This window comes from Zootoca vivipara, chromosome 5, assembly GCF_965207765.1.
Source record: "Zootoca vivipara chromosome 5, rZooViv2.hap1.1, whole genome shotgun sequence".
NCBI classification, from domain to species: Eukaryota; Metazoa; Chordata; class Lepidosauria; order Squamata; family Lacertidae; genus Zootoca; species Zootoca vivipara.
The window spans coordinates 17,975,229-17,995,463 of NC_142588.1; the positions used below are offsets into that span (position 1 = coordinate 17,975,229).

The 20,235-nt window shown below is 43.8% G+C and overlaps 2 protein-coding genes across 7 annotated transcripts; both read left to right on the plus strand.

Moving 5' to 3' along the window:
* The first annotated feature begins 1,334 nt into the window (after positions 1-1,334).
* Positions 1,335-10,609, plus strand: LOC118096444 (pulmonary surfactant-associated protein D-like). Its single transcript, XM_035138302.3, has 5 exons — positions 1,335-1,457; positions 3,083-3,241; positions 4,864-4,971; positions 6,983-7,066; positions 8,851-10,609. The coding sequence occupies exons 2-5, from the start codon at positions 3,085-3,087 to the stop codon at positions 9,225-9,227; spliced, it is 726 nt and encodes a 241-aa protein (XP_034994193.1). The 5' UTR covers positions 1,335-1,457; positions 3,083-3,084; the 3' UTR covers positions 9,228-10,609.
* Positions 10,610-10,809: 200 nt separating this feature from the next.
* LOC118096443 (pulmonary surfactant-associated protein D) lies at positions 10,810-19,694 on the plus strand. Of its 6 annotated transcripts, none has more exons than XM_035138299.3 (5): positions 10,810-10,997; positions 16,410-16,630; positions 17,314-17,403; positions 18,966-19,049; positions 19,264-19,694. In XM_035138299.3, exons 2-5 carry the CDS (start codon positions 16,426-16,428, stop codon positions 19,641-19,643), a joined length of 759 nt encoding a protein of 252 aa, XP_034994190.1. In that variant the 5' UTR covers positions 10,810-10,997; positions 16,410-16,425; the 3' UTR covers positions 19,644-19,694. The 6 variants fall into 6 exon arrangements, with proteins under 6 accessions (XP_034994190.1, XP_088526260.1, XP_034994191.1 ...); XM_035138300.3 differs by having other exon boundaries at positions 10,959-11,778; XM_088670133.1 differs by lacking the exon at positions 10,810-10,997 and adding an exon at positions 16,197-16,322.
* Positions 19,695-20,235: the final 541 nt, after the last annotated feature.

Here is a 20,235-nt window from a genome sequence, read left to right on the forward strand (position 1 = left end):
TGGATCAAGTAATTTTCAAGGAAGTCAATGAATTCCACCCCAAGCCTACCCTCCATACACGAGAGGTGGGTGGAAGATGGCTTGGCAGAAGCGCGAGAGGCAACAGCCACCATCTGGCAACATGGGGATGTGCCAAGCAGTGGGAAACCTGCCATGTCAGGTGGAAGCCACCAGAGAAGGTTCTAGATCAAATCCCTGGGACGACCATTAGGTCACTTGCCCACCTCAAGGCAAGAGTGGGGGGCCTCACTTCCTGAGGAACTCCAGGATAAGCACTCGGAGCAAAATGAAGACCCATGGCTTGGGAACAACATGGATGGTGCTGTAGGTGGGGATGAAAATACATGGCTAAGCTTCAGATGGGTCCTCTGAAGCCCCATTCCTGCAGTGCATTTTAAAAAGCTGCTTGGGGGTTCATTGATGTGAGACAGGCACTCATGACTCTCAGAGGCAATATTTACTGGCACACTACTAAAATAATAGTTGCTCCTGTGAATGGAATCAAAAGAACTACAGTATATGAAACATTGGCTCCCAGTACGTTTCCGAGCACAATTCAAAGTGTTGGTGCTGACCTTTAAAGCCCTAAATGGCCTCGATCCAGTATACCTGAAGGAGCGTCTCCACCCCATCGTTCTGCCCGGACACTGAGGTCCAGCGCCGAGGGCCTTCTGGCGATTCCCTCGTTGCGAGAAGCCAAGTTGCAGGGAACCAGGCAGAGGGCCTTCTCGGTGGTGGCGCCCGCCCTGTGGAACTCCCTCCCATCAGATGTCAAAGAGAAAAACAGCTACCAGATTTTTAGAAGACATCTGAAGGCAGCCCTGTTTAGGAAGGCTTTTAATCTTTAATCGATTATTTTATTCTTCTGTTGGAAGCCGCCCAGAGTGGCTGGGGAAACCCAGCCAGATGGGCAAGGTATAAATAAATAAATAAATATTATTATTATTATTATTATTATTATTATTATTATTATTAGAGGAACAGCAGATCGTGAAGCATGTTGACTACCAATATGTGATCCAGCCCACCTCAACACTTGCTGCCTTTGTTTAGCTCATCTATGAACTTGTCTGTTTTTCAATACTGAGGTGGGTCCCGTCCCCATCCCCCGCAAGTTGACACTAGGCTTATATTGTACTGTAGTGCAATCATCTTATTGATTTATGGAATGATATGTGAATTGTACTTTAAAAAAAAAAACGCCACTGCAAAATGCATTCTCAAAGGTCAACAACTTGGGGGGTGGACCCAAAACCCACCCTATCTTACACTGTAGAAGCTCCAGACTGTTTGTACTCTGGGGTGGGTGGGGACTTGAGCTTTGCTCCATAGTATTTCAGCTGATAAACACAGTGGGTGGAAGAAGAAAAAAGAGAGAGAATATTCTCACTTGAGTGATAAACACAGAGGACGCTGGGGTGCTTCCAATATTGAAACAAAATTTGGACTTGAAGAAGGTAAGTGTGATCCTGGAAATAGGAACCTTTTTCTGTCTCTATGCACTAGTGAAAGAGAGAGTTCTTCATTAAAAAAAAAAAACTCCCATGTAATTTTGCTTCGGCCAGATTCCAGCCACAAAATGATTGCCAATAATTGTTTTTAGCAGTCTTAATCTTCTTGAAAATTCTAGTGCTACTATACATTTGCTTTCCTTGTTGTTCTACGTCCTTGTCTCCATATGGACGAAAGGCAGGATTTAAAATACTTTACATAAAATAACATTTGCATGTGTACTGGGGCTGCAACTATACACTGCAACCCTATGCGGGTCTACTCAGAATTCAGTCTCATTCATTTCAACTGGGTTTGTTCCCAAGTAACTGATACAGGAGCGTGGGCTTTAGTTGGTTAATTGATTAGATTAAAATATTTTTCAAGACCTTCTAAATGTTAAGGATGATTAATACAAGCACTTATAAAAATTGTGACCACTAAGCCAATCCTGAGAAAACTCTCACACAGGAGGGATGCCTCTTCTAAAAATAATAATAGATTCATTTGAAGATGGGTTTTCTATGACTCGCCTGAGAAGAAATCATGCAGTGCCCTTCCTGGCAGCTATTGCTCCCTCTACCCTCTGTTAACAGAACCTATAACATCTTTCTAGTATGGTTTTGAATCAATGCACTCCCTCATCATTTCTATATCTTGTTATTTTTATTTTCTAATTTCATTTTCAGAGAAGGTTGAGGTTTTTCTGACCACAATTAGTTTCACAATCCCCCAATTGTCATTTTCCCTATGACATTTCAAAGCCAGTTTTGTATATAAGCACATTAGGTTCAGTCCACAGCATCTTCAGTCATAGGTGTTGGGGCAACGGAGGTAGGTGAAATACTATTCACAAATGTGAATGGCTTCCTAAACCAAATAAGTTCAGGGAAGGTTTCAGATCACAAACTGCTTGGGGGGGGGGGGGCCTTATAGAGGGGCCTGCTATGGTCCCCATCCTGATCAGAGGTTTGTGCTTGCTGTTTGCACTAGAAAAGCTCCAATAAATTTCACTTTAAAAAAATTACCACAATGGATTATAAAACATGTATTTTAGCATAAAATGCAACTACAAATCCATATGTTGAGATGAAGGAAGTATTTAAATGTGTGTGTGTGTGTGTGTGTGTGTGTGTGTGTGTGTGTGTGTGTGCAGATCTCTTTTTTTAAAAAGTCACATCTTAAAGAGGAAATGGGATGGAACAGATTTATGAATGAACACATGCAGAACTGGCCAACCCTAGTTGAAACTCTCCCTGTTGTGCAACATGTGTGCAAAACTTACAGGGAGGCTATGCCATGTTGAACATCCAGAGTACAAAACCTCCTGTTGGTGCTATTGATACACATTCCCTGAGCCTTTATTCAAATATGCTCAGTTGCTACTCTTTATGTGCATTTGCCAATCGACTCAAAAGTACCTGAAATTATATCTTACATACAACATTTTTTTTCCATTCAAGACGAACAAAATCATTATTTCACACAACTGTTTTACTGGGATCACTTTAGAACTGTTCTCCGTAAAAAAAATTGCAGTAGATCTTGCTGAAAAGGCTATGCATGCATTCTTCTAAAATCAACTTTCTAGGCATGGGATTCCTTTGGACTTTTGGCTTCCTTCTCTTGCCGGCGGCATTCTCACAAAGCGCAGTCCCCACTGCAGGCAAGGACAACACATGCCCTTTCATTCTTGGAATGCCTGGGAGCAATGGATTACCGGGTCCAGCAGGACACAAGGGTGATCAAGGTACAGTTACAAAGACTAGTCAGGGATGGGCTTAGTGGAATGGGAATATGCCATACTCTTCTCTTTGCAAGCAATCCTTACAGTATAGACCAGGCATCCCCAAATTTCGGCCCTCCAGATGTTTTGGACTACAATTCCCATCATCCCTGACCACTGGTCCTGTTAGCTAGGGATCATGGGAGTTGTAGGCCAAAACATCTGGAGGGCCGCAGTTTGGGGATGCCTGGTATAGACAAATGACTGTTGTGTAGTAAGGACCTTGGTCAGCAATGGCCGCTCGCCGCCTTCCCAGGGGCGACGTTTACAGCCCCTTGCACTCCAGCCTCTTTACCCCACCACCAGGGCCGGATTTAGGTTTGATGATGTCCTAAGCTACTGAAGGTAATGGGGCCCTTTATATGTCCAGTTGTCCTTTGTCAACAACAAATAGTCACTGTTTTTTTGTGTTGAATATATGCTATATGGTAATTTATGGACCTAATCTGCGGGAGGCAGTGGAAGACAGGAGTGCCTGGTGTGCTCTGGTCCATGGGGTCATGAGGAGTCGGACACGACTAAACGACTAAACAACAACAATAGGTAACTAAAGCAATTTGCACATGTTGTCATGCAACCAGTCCATGCAGAATGTAGGCACCCTATATATAGAAATGAGCAAACCAGTGATACTTTAGGGAGCAGGCTAGCAGGCGGGGCCCATTACTTACATCATAGGAGCCTACACAGCACAAAATACTGTTGCTGTATGTAGGTTTTTTATTTTACCGTATTTGTTTTTTACCCTAAATTTTGAAAAAAATACATCCAGGTTTTTTTTTCCTTTAGTTTTTTTTGGGGGGTCCCCAAGGGAGTGGGGCCCTAAGCTATAGCTTGTTTAGCTTATACGTAAATCCGGCACCGCCCGCTGCACACACTGACCAGATACCAATCAAAGTTGAATACCGTGGCAGCCAAACCAAACTTGCTGGCCATCCGGACATTGGCCCCAGCCCTGCCAAACCAGGCAGCAATGCTTCAAAAGGCCCATCGCCTGGTGGAGCTCTGCAGCGCAGTCAGCCATTTTTAATTCCAGATCATTATCTGCCTGCGTTTGTACTCTCCCACTTCACCTTAGAATTAGAGCAAGAGGGGAGGGACCACGACTGGGAACCATTCTGAGGAGGGAGCAAAGTGACCTGCATTGAGGTGCTACCACTCTGTGTGTGTCTCTAAACCAGACCGCTGTCATTTCTGCCTCCCCTGGCACTATCCTAATTGTCACTTTTTGAGGATACCCCCCCCCCTTGGCTTTGGTTTGGTATCTAGGGGACCAATGATAGCCCTGATGGGATGGATACGGCTCAGTCAGTAGCTGCTGATTCTTACAATAAGGCAATCTGAGGTGAGCTTCATGGCTCAGTGTAAAATAAACCATTAGCCATTAGTCAGAACTTTTCGAAACAAGTATTTCTGTATTTGATGCCGAAGTATGAGCGCATCACCGCCAGAACTGGGCCGTCCACTCAAGGTTTGATCGGGATCTAAATGTTTGTCCATGCAACGGGTGTTCTTGTAGAACTTGAACATGGATTCGTATTTCTTACGTCCTGTTATTCCTGCTCAATTAATCCCTTGATTTCTAGGGCCCCAAGGAATTCAGGGACCTCCAGGAAAAGCTGGGCCTCAAGGCGCTAAAGGAGATCGGGGTCTAGTAGGTGAAAGAGGACCAAAGGGGGACCATGGAGCAAGAGGTAGGAGCCTATTCATAGATTAGCTACCTGCTAATCTGCCATCTTTCTTCTCTGGTGGACAAATCATACTGGACACTGAGGAGACAACCTCTGAATGCAACCTGCTTTCATGTAAGAGTATTTGCAAAGTACAAGGCATCATCTCAATGGTTTCACTTTCCTTCACCAGGTAGTAGTAAAGTCAAAGCCACCTGAAATCAAGGTATAATTCCACCTACAGCCACCTAAAGCAAACAAATACGGTGGCTGTATCTGGGAGCACATTTATTCTGACAAATAATTACAAAGAAAGATCTCACCTTGTGGCGACATTTCCCTGTGACAACGGATGAGAAAATCCATCACTTCTAAACTAACTGCACATTTATTTTGGCTATATCTCTATTATACCACAAGAGGGCGCATTTAAACCAACTAGTAACAAATGACCAAAGAACAAAAACAACCCAAACAGGGAAATGCCACTTCCTGATGATTCTTCAAAAAACCTGACTCTGGAAAACCTGATCTGATAAACTCATAATAGAATTGTAGAGTTGGAAGGGACCCCAAGGGTCATCTAGTCCAACCCCCTGCAATACAGGGATCCTGCCCACAGCAGTCTCTGAGTGGGCTCGAACCACCAACCTTCCCAGTAAACAGCCAGACACACTGTGATTGCATCACAGAGAACATCTGAAAGAAGATGATTGTCAGTACAAAGACCTAGGCAGACCAGGGTCATCTGGTTGTTTCAGTTTCATAAAATTCACATTTTGTAAACCTATAACAGGAGCATTTCTATGGTCAGGGGCTCCAAGACTTGACCACACTGTATTTCCCCAGGTGTCACCAAGAAATGCCCACAATAGGCTTTATGCCAGTTAGTTTGGAATAATGGTTGGCTTTTTTGCTCATTATATAACAATGTCAGTAGTTTAAGACTCCCCTCTCTATACCGGTAGGTACTCAGTTGCTGATGCAGTTCGTCCTACACCTATTAGGAAGTCTGCCTAAATGCCTCCACCTATGTGATTCCTATAACAGCATACTTAGTGGATATAGTATAGGCATAGGCAAACTCGGCCCTCCAGTTGTTTTGGGACCACAGTTCCCATCATCCCTGACCACTGGTCCTGTTAGCTAGGGATCATGGGAGTTGTAGTTCCAAAACATCTGGAGGGCCGAGTTTGCCTATGCCTGATATAGTATCATGCTTCCATCATGATCTACTAAGAGTGCTGTTAGAGAAACCACATTGGCAAAATCCTTTACATGCGCCCCAATCAAGGTGAGAACAATCACATCTCAAACAAGATACGTGGGTCCAAGTTCCTAATAGATGGCAGTGGTGATTTGCAGCATTTGCACAGAGCAGCCAGGACTGCATTTGTATAGTCCTTTAAAACAAACAAACAAACAAACAAACAAACAAACTGAAATCTATTTATTGAGCTGACTTAAGCCTCATAATACTTACCCATTCTACCCATTTTGCTTCAATTTTGATCTATCTCCAATTTGTGTTTTTGGAAAAGTTTGCTAAAGAAAAAGAATAAAGAGAAACCAGAATCCTACCGAGAACAAACTATTTAGTGGAGAAAGGGAAATGGAGATGGCCTCAATCACCAGCTGCCGGACAGCTGATTGATAGGATTCCAGTTTTTTTGTTAGTGTGTGGTTTTTGGAGATGTCAATTAGGCAGGTTTGCATGAAAATGTGAACCAAACAATTTCTTCCCAAGCCCAACCTTGCCCACCTGAATCTAGGCAAAAATAGTTTCGTTAGACAACTGGGGTCATCAACTTGTTTTTAAATCAGCAGCTTTGACTTCTGAACTGCATTACTTCCTGTGTTTATTAAAGTACTTTTTCAAAAACTGAGAAGCAGAGGCGGAGAATCCAGAGGTTTTTGACGCTGCACTTGTGGCTTACCACAGAGGTGGTTCCTCTGGCTGTCATGCTTTTCTCAGTACTGTATATGCTTTACATCTCAATATTAAGAATTTTGTCTTTATTGTTACCTCATTTAGAACTTCAGCACCTGGAATCTGAAGTGGCCCATTTGAAAGAACAAGTAGAGGCTCTGAGAAATGCTATGCTCAAGAACCAAAATGGTGAGATAATGGAGTGGACGGGCAAGAATGTGGATATCAGATATCATTTTCTGCGAAACGCATGAAGTTATCTATCAAGTGTCCTGCAGAGGGACCTACCGGTACATGTTGATTTTAATATGACGATGCAGCCTAAATCCAGCTGCTCTGGCTCTTGGAGTTAAAGCTCAGAGAGAGAAAATCAACAGATTGTAAGCTTTCTCAGGACTGTACCACTTTCAAGTGGCAAGGGCAGGGCTACATGTCTGAAGGTTCCCCATCCAAAAGGGCAAAACAATCTCCTTCTATATAGATTAGTATGTTACGAAGGAAGCTCAGCTGATCCTACTCCGCGCCAGATTTACGTATAAGCTAAACAAGCTATAGCTTAGGGCCCCACTCTCTTGGGGGTCCCCCCCAAAATTAAAGAAAAAACCCTAGATGTACATTTCAAAAATATAAGATAAACCTCTTAATTGTATTTCAGTTCAACAATTACTTTGATAAAATACATATTTTGTTATGTGCAAATGGCTTTAGATCAGGGGTCAGCAACCTTTTTCAGCCATGGGCCGGTCCACCGTCTCTCAGACCATGTGGTGGGCCGGACTATATTTTTTTTGGGGGGGGGGAATGAACAAATAACCCAGAGATGCATTTTAAATAAAAGCACACATTCTGTTCATGTAAAAACACCAGGCAGGCCCCACAAATAACCCAGAGATGCCTTCTAAATAAAAGGACACATTCTACACATGTAAAAATATGCTGATTCCCGAACCGTCCATGGGCCAGATTTAGAAGGCAGTTGGGCCGCATCTGGCCCACGGGCCTTAGGTTGCCTACCCCTGCTTTAGATACCTATTAGGTTCATAAATTACCATATAGCATGTATTCAACACAAAGAACAGCGGCAATTTTAGACAGCCCCCTACTGTCTAAAATGGCAACTGTGTTGGCTCTACATTGCTAATAAGGTCATTAGTTCTGATTTGCTATCGTTGAGTTAAACCTGATTCTGGCCATGAACATGAGGATTAGACGTGGGAAGAACTGCTAAGCTTCATATGACCAAAGCATTAATTGTATGATTTATGGCAAACCTGATTCCCATTCATATTTGTAAATAATTATATAGTTAAAGTCACAGCAGGTTTAGCACCTATTCTAACTATAGTGATTTACATTTCCTAAGGGCATTTCAAACCAGCAGAGAGACAGTGCACTCCGATAAGTCCCCACACTAAAGATTACTGTACTTGAATATCAATGTGAACTCGTAAGGTTCAACCTAAAAGACACTACCCAAACTTCATATTAAAAAACTAAGCATCAACATGAATCAACAAAAGTGGTAGAGAGTGCTTTGCCACCCATTAGCTAGCTAGAATGTAAGCTTAAAATACATTTTCCATCAAGTTCTGTGATTCTTTCCTCTGGGCAAGATGCAAGTTGGAATGGAAGAAGGATGTGTATAATCCTTTTCCAGTAAAGGGATCAGACCATACCTTCTCATTGCTTCTCATTGCAGAAGGCCCCCAGTTCAATCCCTGCTATATCCTCTTAAAAGGATCAGGGGTCATAGAATCAGAGTTGGAAGGGGCCACGAGGGTCATCTAGTCCAACCCCCTGCAATGCAAGGATCTTTGGCCCAACCTAGAGCTCAACCTAGAGCCCAACCTAGAGCTTCCGTTTTGTACAACCTTCCCAGACTGCCTTGCACTTGAGGAGGAATAACTAATCAAGTACCATTCAGTGAAGCCAAAACTTAACGCAGCTGTGTAACTGATTCTATATTCCTCTAGCTCATTTATTCCCAAATGGCCGAAGTGTTGGTGAGAAGCTATTCAAAACGGACGGCTCCCAAGGCAGCTTTGAGGCAGCCAAAGCGACCTGCTTCCAGGCCGGTGGTCAGCTTGCCTCTCCGAGGTATTCTGCTGAGAACGCAGCCATCCAGCAAATAGTTGCTCGTCACAACAAGGCAGCTTATCTGGGAATGAACGACTTGCAGTCAGAAGGCACGTTTGTCCACCTGAATGGCAATGAAGTAAATTACACCAACTGGGCAAACGAAGAGCCAAACAATGCTGGTGGGAAGGAGGACTGCATTGAATTCTATCAGGATGGCAAGTGGAATGACAAGTCCTGCACAGAAAGACGGTTAATAGTGTGCGAGTTTTAATCTTGGCTGCCAGTCTTTAATCTTCTGCCCAGTCGCAAGACATGCAAGATCCCCGATCGTATTTGGGAATATCCAGTAAGAACCCTGTTAGAGAATGGGGACTATCCACTGGCCCCCAGTTTCTGTACAAAGCGAGAAACCATCTCCTCCACTCGGTCCGTATTTTAACAGAGTCCTCTTTTTACGCAACTCAAGCATCCATTTCAAGAGACACAACCCACAATAGCCTGTTTGCTCATTATGGTACCATCTTGCTCACTATGAAGCCACACAATGTAATAGCAAACCCACTGCATTTCTGCTTGCTCATTCCATCTGCGATTTCCACTTGTCTATTCCAAAAAATTTTTTTCCCCTAACCTGATTTATGACATCTGAACACTGGAAGTGACTTAACCTGCAGAATTAGTTGGGAAATCTTTCTGTCCATCCTCCATTTTTGGCATTGATTTCCACCATTTCCTGGCCTTTCACTTTCTGAAATCTCAGATACTTCACCAACTTCCCCCCATTATTGTTACAGTTGTTATGGAACAACTTTGTTCTTTTGCATTTCCCCCGGGGATATTTCAAATGTGCACTTATGCAGGTGTGTACAATACAGCATCCTACACGCGCAGAGCCCCACACCTCTGCTTCTTCTCATTTAATTTTTGCTACTTTAAATATGTGGCACAAATAGCCACACAGGCAGTAGCAGAAAACCTGGCACTGGGGGAGCTGGTGTCACTGTGTGTGCTGTTATAGAAATTCTTTCCAGACACCTTCAAAGGCTAAATACCTTTCAACATTACTCCAATGAAAATAGGGATGTCCTAAGAAGCAGGACATTTGATCAAATCAGGAACTGGGACGGCTTCTGTAAATCTGGGACTGTCCCTGGAAAATAGGGGCACTTGGAGGGTCTGAGACTACCAGTTGGCAGAAATAAATCTATACACCCTCACTAATGCATCTCACAATATTCCAAAAGCTCTTCTAAGCACCTACTTTGCCTTCGCCCTAATGTTCTCATTTTCTACTTGTATTGATTTTTTAAAAGAAAGGATGGAGGATTTTTTTAAAAAATGACCCCATGAAGTGGTAACTCTATTTTACTACTTCAGATGCAGGGAAAGGACTTTTGCCAACTTTTCCAAATTTGAAATAGCGGGTGCAGAATGAAACTCTCAATCTAAGGACTCAGCTAGATTGGTAAAGAAAAAGTGTTTTATATGTGTTGTATATGCGATATAACGCTGCGACACCAGATGGCGCTGTGGAGTCCCATCTTTCCCAACCGGATTTCCCTGTATGAGTTTACAACGTGTTTAAATGAAACACTTCTTTGGTGTATCCAGCCTAAGAGTGTGCAAAATTAAAATAAAAGATATACAGAAATACCTTTGGTTTGTTTGATTTAGTTCTGAATCTAACTTTCCCTAAAGTGATTTTTTTCTTTTTAGCAGCAGCCATAGACCACTTTGCCATACTATGTTGCAACAGTGTTGTGTAATTCTGTGCTTTAAAAATGAAGGGGAGGGATTTGCTTTGACAAATAGCAACTTCAGTGATATATTGGCAGTTTCCCCAGATAGTTCTTGCTTCATCTGGACTTTTCTTCAGCTGAGAGTCATTGCTGCATATTTTGTACATAGGGTTAAGAGATGCATTTCACACAAGAGGATAGAGAGTGGGTGGATCCACCAGGCCGTAAACCACTTTTAAGTGATATGGGGCTGGGAGGGAATCAGATTTTGCTAGGTCATACTCGGAGAGGATCTGCCGAAGGTAAGCTGGTAATTTTTCCTTCACTGCTGTATAAATCATGACTTTTCACAAACCAACCTGCAATCAATGTTAATACTCTGCTAATCTATGCTGTGTTGCTGCTGTGCCAAAATCTTAATCACTTTTGCCAGAGTTAAAAGATGGATCCCAGAGAAAGAAGAAGTTCGTATTTCAAGGTTGGCTGTATTCCCTGGTGAATGAACAGTGGGGCCTTGTGCCATGCCATAGACTTTGAGGCAAGGCATGAACTGGGGAACATGATGCAGCTAAGCAGGTCTGAGTTTGATCAACACCAGGTTGGGAGACTACCCAGGAACCCCATGTACTACAACAGCTTATCTACTCTGGTGCAGAACAATCCAATCTTTAAGATCTTCCAAAGAGACCCTATTGGTCATTTCATGGCCAGCAGACAGTTATCACATGGTGACAAATGGGTCTTCTCAGCGGTAGTACCTACCACTGGGATGTCCTCCCTCAAGTCATTTGTGATTGCATGTCCAACTACACTCAACCTTCCCTTGTCTGTATACTAAAACCCAAGAGGACATGATAAACTTCCTCCCATGGGTCCCAGTACTTCCACTTTGTCAATCAGTTGGTGAGGACCAGGTCCAAGATAGATGGTAATATGGGGGTCGGAGGACAGTATTTGCCAACAGTTATTTATTTTGCTGTTTTATGGTGTGCGTGGTCACTTACTGCTCATTTTCTTAAACAGTTAAATACATACGGGACACTACTTTTCGTATAGATATGCTGCTATTTATACAGACTACAGGTAAGTTTGAACTTGCCGAAACTACCAATACCCCCAAGGATTAAATCTGACATGTTTTCATTTTATTTCTCTCCTATAAAATCCAGCTTGACCAAGCTTATTACTCCTACTCCTGAGTTATGCACCCAAACAGGCAACAAAATAAGCTACAGTGGGATTTTGAAACTTGACACTGGAAGTCTCCATCAATACCTGGCATGGTTATAAAGTAATAACAAAGAACAAAGCAATCATGTTTCAAGAAATAAATAACTGCTGGATGGATGAGAGTGAGGGTGAAAAAAATGAAGTTCAGCACCTTGGCTTCAACTCTGCAAACACATTATACATATAGAGAGCAAACAAGTCAGGATTAGCACTGACTGATTTGGGTCAATTGGCAATCGGCTCTTAGAAAAGCCACTTCCTTACAACCCAGCACAACCAAGAAGCCAAAATCAGTGTCAGGAGTGGCATTCAGCAGGGTGAAGGAGGCAGCCTTAATTTGGGGTGGGTCAGTGAGGGTGGGGGTGGAGAGCAGTGGAGAAATGGGACTGGTGTCTGAATGGTGCAACAAGATCTGTAAACACGCTGGCCCTTGGGATGAGCTCCATTTTAGGCAACAGTATGACTTGGGCAAATGATCAGCCATTCATATGAAAGGGTGGCACTACACCAGGCATAGGAAAACTCGGTCCTCCAGATGTTTTTGGACTACAATTCCCATCATTGACCACTGGTCCTGTTAGCGAGGGATGATGGGAATTGTAGTCCCATCTGGAGGGCCGTTTGCCTATGTAGATAGGAACAAACCTGGCACTGAACATCTGGGGTCAACAAGGGCAGTGAGCATGTTTAACCCCTACCCCAATGGAGTCTATTGGCCATCCGAATGCTGTTGAACTCCCAACTCTCATCATCCCTGAGTACTGGCCATGCTGGCTGGGAGTTAAAGCCCAACAACATCTGGGTGGCCTCAGGTCTCCCATCCCTGCCACAGCGAATAATAAATTGTCACATGGAGGGATACTGCCATTATGAGAATAAGTCCTGAAGGGACCAACTTGGCTGTGAGTCCTGGAAGATCTGTTCCCTGCCTTGTAGGCCTTTTCCACCTGGCCTGGGAAGGTGGAGTTCGGACTGACTCCAGCTGCAGAAGCTGAGGCTGCTGAACCAATTCTTGGGCTGGGTATTGTTTTTGTTGGGGCGGGGGTTGTTGCTGCTATTGATATTTATTCATTTGTATCTTTATTTTAGATCTTGTTGTGATTTATGTGGAAATGGTTTAGTTTGGCTGTGTGCTTTTTAACCGTATTTATTGTCTAGGACTACTGCTAGGACTACTGTCTAGGACTACTGCAGTCACAAAGAGTCGGACACGACTAAACAACAACAACTGCTGTTATGTTGCACATTTGTGGGGGGGGGTTATGATGTACGCCGCCTTGAGCATGGTTTGAACTGTGGAAACGTGGCATACAAATATAGAAGATGGATGCCTGACACACTTGAGTCTGAATGGTCCAGGCCTGACAGACCCCACAGCAGAGTGCATTGTGACTTTGCACAGGGACAGACAAGGTCCCTGGGGACACCACAGTGTGTAAACCCTCCCTTCACCCCCACCTCAACTAGCATGATGGGAGCCATTTTGCTGCTAATAGTATAAACCAGTGTTTCCCAAACTTGGGTCTCCAGCTTTTTTTAGACTACAACTCCCATCATCCCTAGCTAGCAAGACTAGTGGTCAGGGATGATGGGAATTGTAGTCCAAAAACAGCTGGAGACCCCGCAAAAATTGGGGTGGTGATGATATAAACTGGGGTGTAGCGGGGGGGGCTGTGTATCTGTTCTCCCCTATGCAGTTTGAGACTTCACTTGTTCAAATGAAAACCTGAAGGTAGCTAAATTCACACATAAATAGGCCCAGCAGTTGATATTAGCCGTGTCAAGCCATAACTGAAGGCAAAATACCTCTGGTTATACCTCTGGTTAGTCCTGAGGACTAACAACAGGGCATTGCTATTCTACAAGCCCCCGTTGGTAAACACTCGGCAAAATCTGGCTTGCCACCCTAGATGGATTTTCCAGAAGGGTCACACGTCCTCTGTTCTCGTGTACATAAACATTTTATCTGAATCAACTAAGCTGCTGGCATTGCCAGATGTCAGAACTCTTGATTTCCCAGCACATACTCCAACCCACTCCACAGTGGCCTTTAAAAAAAACCAATTTCCTTATTTACAGGAACAGGATGAGCAGTTTAACACACATGTATAGTCAGATTAGCCGACCTTTCCCACATGGATAAATGTCACGTCAAACATTGGGCAATAAAGAGACTAGAGTGACCTGCCTAATTCCCCCATCGGTTAAGGTCTCAAATTCAAACCTATCAAGATTTCTGCTTGACTCTGTCACCCTGATTGTAACAAAGGTAGAGTTGTCCTCATAGGTATCCATTTGTTTTACTCTTGTGCAGGGATAAAATAATCAAAATCGGTGCTTCCCAAATCCCCCCCCCATATACTAAAGGGGCAGTCAGTCCCCCGTAGGGTGTCCTGAACCCCTGGCCTACCTGGCGGCAAATCAGTGTGCCACGTCCGAAGCTCAAAGTCCAAGGGTCAATCCACACAAGCGAAGTCCAAAGTCTGAAGGTCAGGAAATGAGGTTCAGGGTCCATCCAAGTAGCCAAGCCTAAAATCCAGCAATCCAGTACAGTCCAGAGTCAAACCCAAAACAGTCCTGTGGAAATCCAGGAGCATCCAAGTCAAGGTCCCTCCGCATGGGCAGTTGAGCAGACAGCACCTCAGCTCTGCTTACCTTTGGTGCCTCACATACTGATTGCAGCACCTGGGCTTGATGAGCAATATGACCCTCACCTGTTCTAAGCCTACTCCAGCAGAGGAATCACACACATTCTCCCCACCTGGCCAGCTAGGGAATTGGGCTGTGGGCCCTTGCCTGCCTCCTAGAGAACATCTCCCACTGTTCCCAACGCCTTAGAGCTTTCTGAGTTCATGGAGACAGGGGCCCCTCTGGCTCTGGTGGTGGGTCCTGCTGCTTTGGTTCCTGTGCACTGACCCCCACCCCACCCCCTTGTCACCCTCCATCACCCTGTAAGGACTTCTTACACCAACCTCTCCATCCCCATCCCCTGCTTGCCCCAATGTGTCCCAGTCCCAGCTGCACCCCTCACCAGGAGCCCCTTCCTCCTCCCTGTTGTCCTGCCAGTTCGTGGCATCTGTCCAGAGGTAGTTGGACTCCAGCTCTCATCATCCCCAAACAGGGAGCATGGGAACTGGAGTCCAGCAACTCCTGGAGGGTCACAGGTCAATTGCCCTCGCCTATGGTGAACTTCTAGCAAACCTTCGATTTTGTGGGGGGAAACCACTCCAAACTGTTTCCAGGAATGAAACTGATGATTAACTGGTTTTGTGACTGCTGGCCTAGTTTGTTATACACATACATCTCTACCTCTGTAATGAAGCTGTTGGAATGGAAAGAGCAAGCAGATTTCTACTTCTTGCTAACAGGGATGAGAGAGTGCTTCCTGCTAACAGGCATTGGCTGCATACACACTGGGATTTTCAAGCACATGATTTCACCCAAAGAATCCTGGAAACTTTAGTTAACCTTCACAGAGCTAGCTACACCAGCACCCTTAATAAACTACAGTTCCCATGAGTCTTTGGGGGCAAGTTATGTGCTTTAGATCCATGGTGTGTACCCAGCCATGGAATGGCTTGCTAGTATGTCAACATTGTGTGGGAGCCTACACAGAGAGAGCAGGCTCGACCACTGCAGTCTTCCAGCAATAGAGGCCGATGGAAAAAGGCCAGTGGCCGACTTTCTCCTACACACATTTGACACTAATTGCCTGAAGAGGACTAATGTCCCCTGAGCATTGTGGATCATGCTAGGACCTGCTGCCACATTTCTGCTACTTCTCCCCCACCCACCCACCCCAAAAGACCCTCATGTTCACTCTGATTTGGGGAGGGGCAATGGGAGTAAATAGCAATGTGCTATTTGCATGAATTGAAACCATATCTGCCAAGTTTTCCCTTTTCTCGTGAGGAAGCCTATTCAGCATAAGGGAAAATCCCTTAAAAAAAGGGATAACTTGGCAGCTATGATTGAAACCTATACCACGGGTGAAGTCAGGTTTACTCTTCTCTTGCTATTTATTATTTTTTGGGGGGGGGGGGAAACATTCATACAAGCGATAAAGCATTGAATAACATGCCAACTAGTTTGACCCTGACTGAGAAATCTGAAGATCCTAATCTATGTTTTAAGTATTTGCCTTGCACAACTTGAAACCTATGACCACCGCTGTAAGATCTTGTTTCCACTTTAGCTTAGGATAACAATGGCCCACTTATGAGGTGGCAAAATCTGAGTCAGACCAAACCAAACTAGACTGCAAGTGTGTGATAGAATTTGCCCCTGAGAAAAAAAAGATTCCTACACACAAATTCCTGCTGTGTGAGAGAAGACTACTGAGGACCTTTTTTTTGCTGTGTGTGGGGAACTCTCTGTAGGGAAGAACATTCAGTCATGTAAGCTCAGATGTACTATCTGGCATGGCCCCAGGCAGAGATGTCGCCTTCAACTAACTATACAAATGCTGTTGTGCTTTGCCTTAGATTTCATCATTGAGTCATGCAACGCCATATCCTCTGCATTCTTGTGCTGGGAGTTTCGTCGGTGAGAATGTCAGATCCAGAGCCATGCAACTGTGAAGAGAAAGTGCGAGCCGGCTGCACGGTTATTCATGGAAGCAATGGATTGCCAGGCATCCCTGGGAGCAATGGACTGCCAGGAAGAGATGGGAAGGAAGGTCCTCGAGGTGAAAAAGGAGAGCAAGGTACGGCATAGGGAATTTCCAAGAGCTATCCAATGGTAGTCATAAAATCACAGAACTGTAAACTTTGAAAGGGCCTTGAGGGCTATATATTCAACCCCCTGCAATGCAAATATCTCAACTAAAGTATCCATGACAGATGACCGTCCACAACCTCCCTCAGGAGTCTATTCTACTGTTGAACAACTCTTACTGTCAGAAAGTTCTTCCTGATGTTTAGTCAGAATCTCCTTTCTTGTAACTAGAAGCCGTTGGTTTGAGTCCTACCCTCCAGAGCAGGAAAAACAAGCTTGCTCCATCTTCCACGTGACAGCCCTTGAGATATTTAAAGATAGCTATCATATCTCCTCTGTCTCCTCTTCCCCAGGGTAAACATTCCCAACCCCCTCAATTGTTCCTTATAGGGCTTGGTTTCCAGACCCTTAATCATCTTGGTTGCTCTCTCAGTATTCGGAGGAAATCATAGCTCAGTGATCCCAAATTACACATCTAGAAAAGACTGCTGATCACTCTCCTCCAAAGAGGTGGAACATAGAGCACACTTGGGCAACAATGAAGACCCCCCCCCTCCCGTTTCCTGCAGAATATCCTTTCAAATTTGTTGGTGCATTCATATGTTTAACTATAATGCATTATGTTTCTCACCTGTCCATCTTTTTCTGTTTATCCATTGGATTAAATGGCAGGTTTACGAGGAATGCAGGGACCCCCAGGAAAAGCTGGGCCTCCTGGCCTTAAAGGGGAAAGTGGTCAGAAAGGTGACTGTGGAGGAAAAGGTAAGGGATGTGGACAACTGCAGACACACACAAGCCAAGAGATTTTACTGACATTTGTCTGAGTTCTATACACAAGGCTTATAAGAATCTATGTATGTAGCACAGGTGGTGCTGGGATGCAGGTGGCGCTGTGGGTTAAACCACAGAGCCTAGGACTTACTGATTAGAAGGTCGGCGGTTCGAATCCCCGCTATGGGGTGAGCTCCCGTTGTTCGGTCCCAGCTCCTGCCAACCTAGCAGTTCGAAAGCACGTCAAAGTGCAAGTAGATAAATAGGTACCACTCCAAGTGGGAAGGTAAACGGCGTTTCCATGCGCTGCTCTGGTTTGCCAGAGGTGGCTTTGTCATGCTGGCCACATGACCTGGAAGCTGTACGCTGGCTCCCTTGGCCAATAACATGAGATGAGCGCCGCAACCCCAGAGTCAGTCACGACTGGACCTAATGGTCAGGGGTCCCTTTACCTTTACAAAAAGAAAAACATTCCAAACGATGGGAAAGGATATGTCTTTATTGAAATATGAATGCATAAAAGTCTAGAGTTGGTTTAGATATCCATCTGAATTAAAATGGCCAATTGATTACAGCTGCAAAATCAGTTTGGTTAAACTGGGGCTGTGTACTCCCATGATTTCCTTTAAACTGGGAGTTCAATCAACAACAAAAATGTTTCATTTATTGATTCAAGCAGATTCTAATTGATGAAAGCAAACAGTCTCATATAAAGTCCCATGTCGCACTACTAATTCATACACATACACATGAGCTGGGATAGCTCAGTCGGTAGAACATGAGACTCTTAAATCTGAGGGTTGTGGGTCTGAGTCCCACCTTGGACAAAAGATTCCTGCGTTGCAGGGGGTTGGACTAGATGACTCTTGTGGTCTCTTCCAACTTTACGGTTCTATGATTCTATGAGCAAGGAAGTATGGTGCCATTTTTTCAGCCTGCTACGATTGTATACACCATAATGACCACATACGTGGGCTTCCAGGGAGGCCAATACTTTACACAAGTTACGCTTCCATGTGAGTCTGGTTGTGACTCCCTGCACTCCTGAGTCACTTATCTGGAGCTGTTGGAAAGTGTGAACCAGTCCACCCATCATATGCAAAAGGAGATCCCAACAAGTGTCTGATATGGAATCTCTATTCTGGCCTCAAAGTCACTATGGTTAGGTAAGGGAGGTGGGTGGAGTCTCTGAACCAGACTTGACCTGATTTGTTTTAGTTTGAAAATAGTTTCCTTGTTCCTTGATGGATGGTTCATTGTGTACACTGTCAACTTTATGCATCTGATGAAGTGAGCTCTTCTGAACCACAAAAATGTGTGCGACATTACATTTGCTAGTCCTTACGTTCTGCCAAGACACTGCTGATATTGCTGCAAAGACTAACACTCTTCTGGAATTAAGACAATGAGAAACTGAATGGGGCAGGGAGAAGGTCAATGGTGGATTTGAGATTTGTCACTTCCGAAGAAGATTCTTCCTTTGTTGTTCTTTTATCATCTTTTATACTTTAACACAAACAGAACAAGAATAATACTGCCCTTTTGCCTTTTAGAACTTGAACTGCTCAAAACACATATTAGTGATTTACAAGGAGAGCTGAAGGCTTTGCAGCTGACCGCAAGCAAAACCCAGAAAGGTAAGCTAGTTGTTTGTGTACCTTGATGAAAGATGTCTGGATTGCCATTAATATCATCCTCTGACAATACACAGTCCTTAACCCAACCAAACCACTCATTTGAGCAACTAAATGTACAGCAATTGCTGTATGGATCAGGCCCAGGTCCTAAATTTGGGCTATTAATGATGAAAGCACATTTGAAATAATTAATTTTGATTGTATTGTCTGTTAGCCATTCTAGGTTACATTTTCTCAAACAGCACAAGAGTAGGAGGAAAACTATTTGTGATTAATGGAGATGACGGTGATTATGAGACTTCAAAAGCGACGTGTAACCATTTCGGTGGCCAGGTTGTTTCTCCAAGGAATGAAAATGAAAACAACGCTGCACTGAAACTCTCTGCAAAAATGGGAAGAAAAGTATTTTTGGGAATGAATGACCAGGAAACAGAAGGCATCTTCAAGCATCTTAATGGCGAACCAATGGAATATTCAAACTGGGCACCAAAAGAACCCAATGGGGTGGAAGAGGACTGCATAGAAATGTATCCAGATGGCAAATGGAATGACATCTCATGTAATGTGGCTCGGTTAATAATGTGCGAATTTTGATCTGACTGTCTTTATGGGTGTTTCTAGATGTATTAAATCAGAATTCAAAAATCTGTTTATTTATTTTTATTTTTGCTTTTAATTTTAATTTTTTATTGCATTTACTTGATAACATAACATTATTATATATGGTCTTTTTGGGGGGGGAATTACAAAACAATGTCAGTTCAAAATACAATACAGTTCACCATACACTCCTACATATATACACTTAAGATTCCCCCCCCATGCCTTTACCTTTTCTATTTTCCTGTTGTACAAAACTTGAAATTAAACTAATTATACTATCTTATAATTTCTTACTAATTTTTAGAACCTTTTCATTCATATATACGGAAATCATTCAATAAGCTGTTTAATTGACCAAATTAGAGAACTTCAGGCACCTTGTGTACCAAATTCCAAAGAGTAGTAGGTTTGCTGGTATGGTAGTATGGAGGCCAAGAAGCTAATAATACAGTCATACCTTGGATCCCCAACGTTTTGGCTCCCGAACGCCGCAAACCCAGAAGTGAGTGTTCCGGTTTGCGAATGTTCTTTGGAACCCAAACGTCCGACACAGCTTCCGTGGCTTCTGATTGGCAGCAGGAGC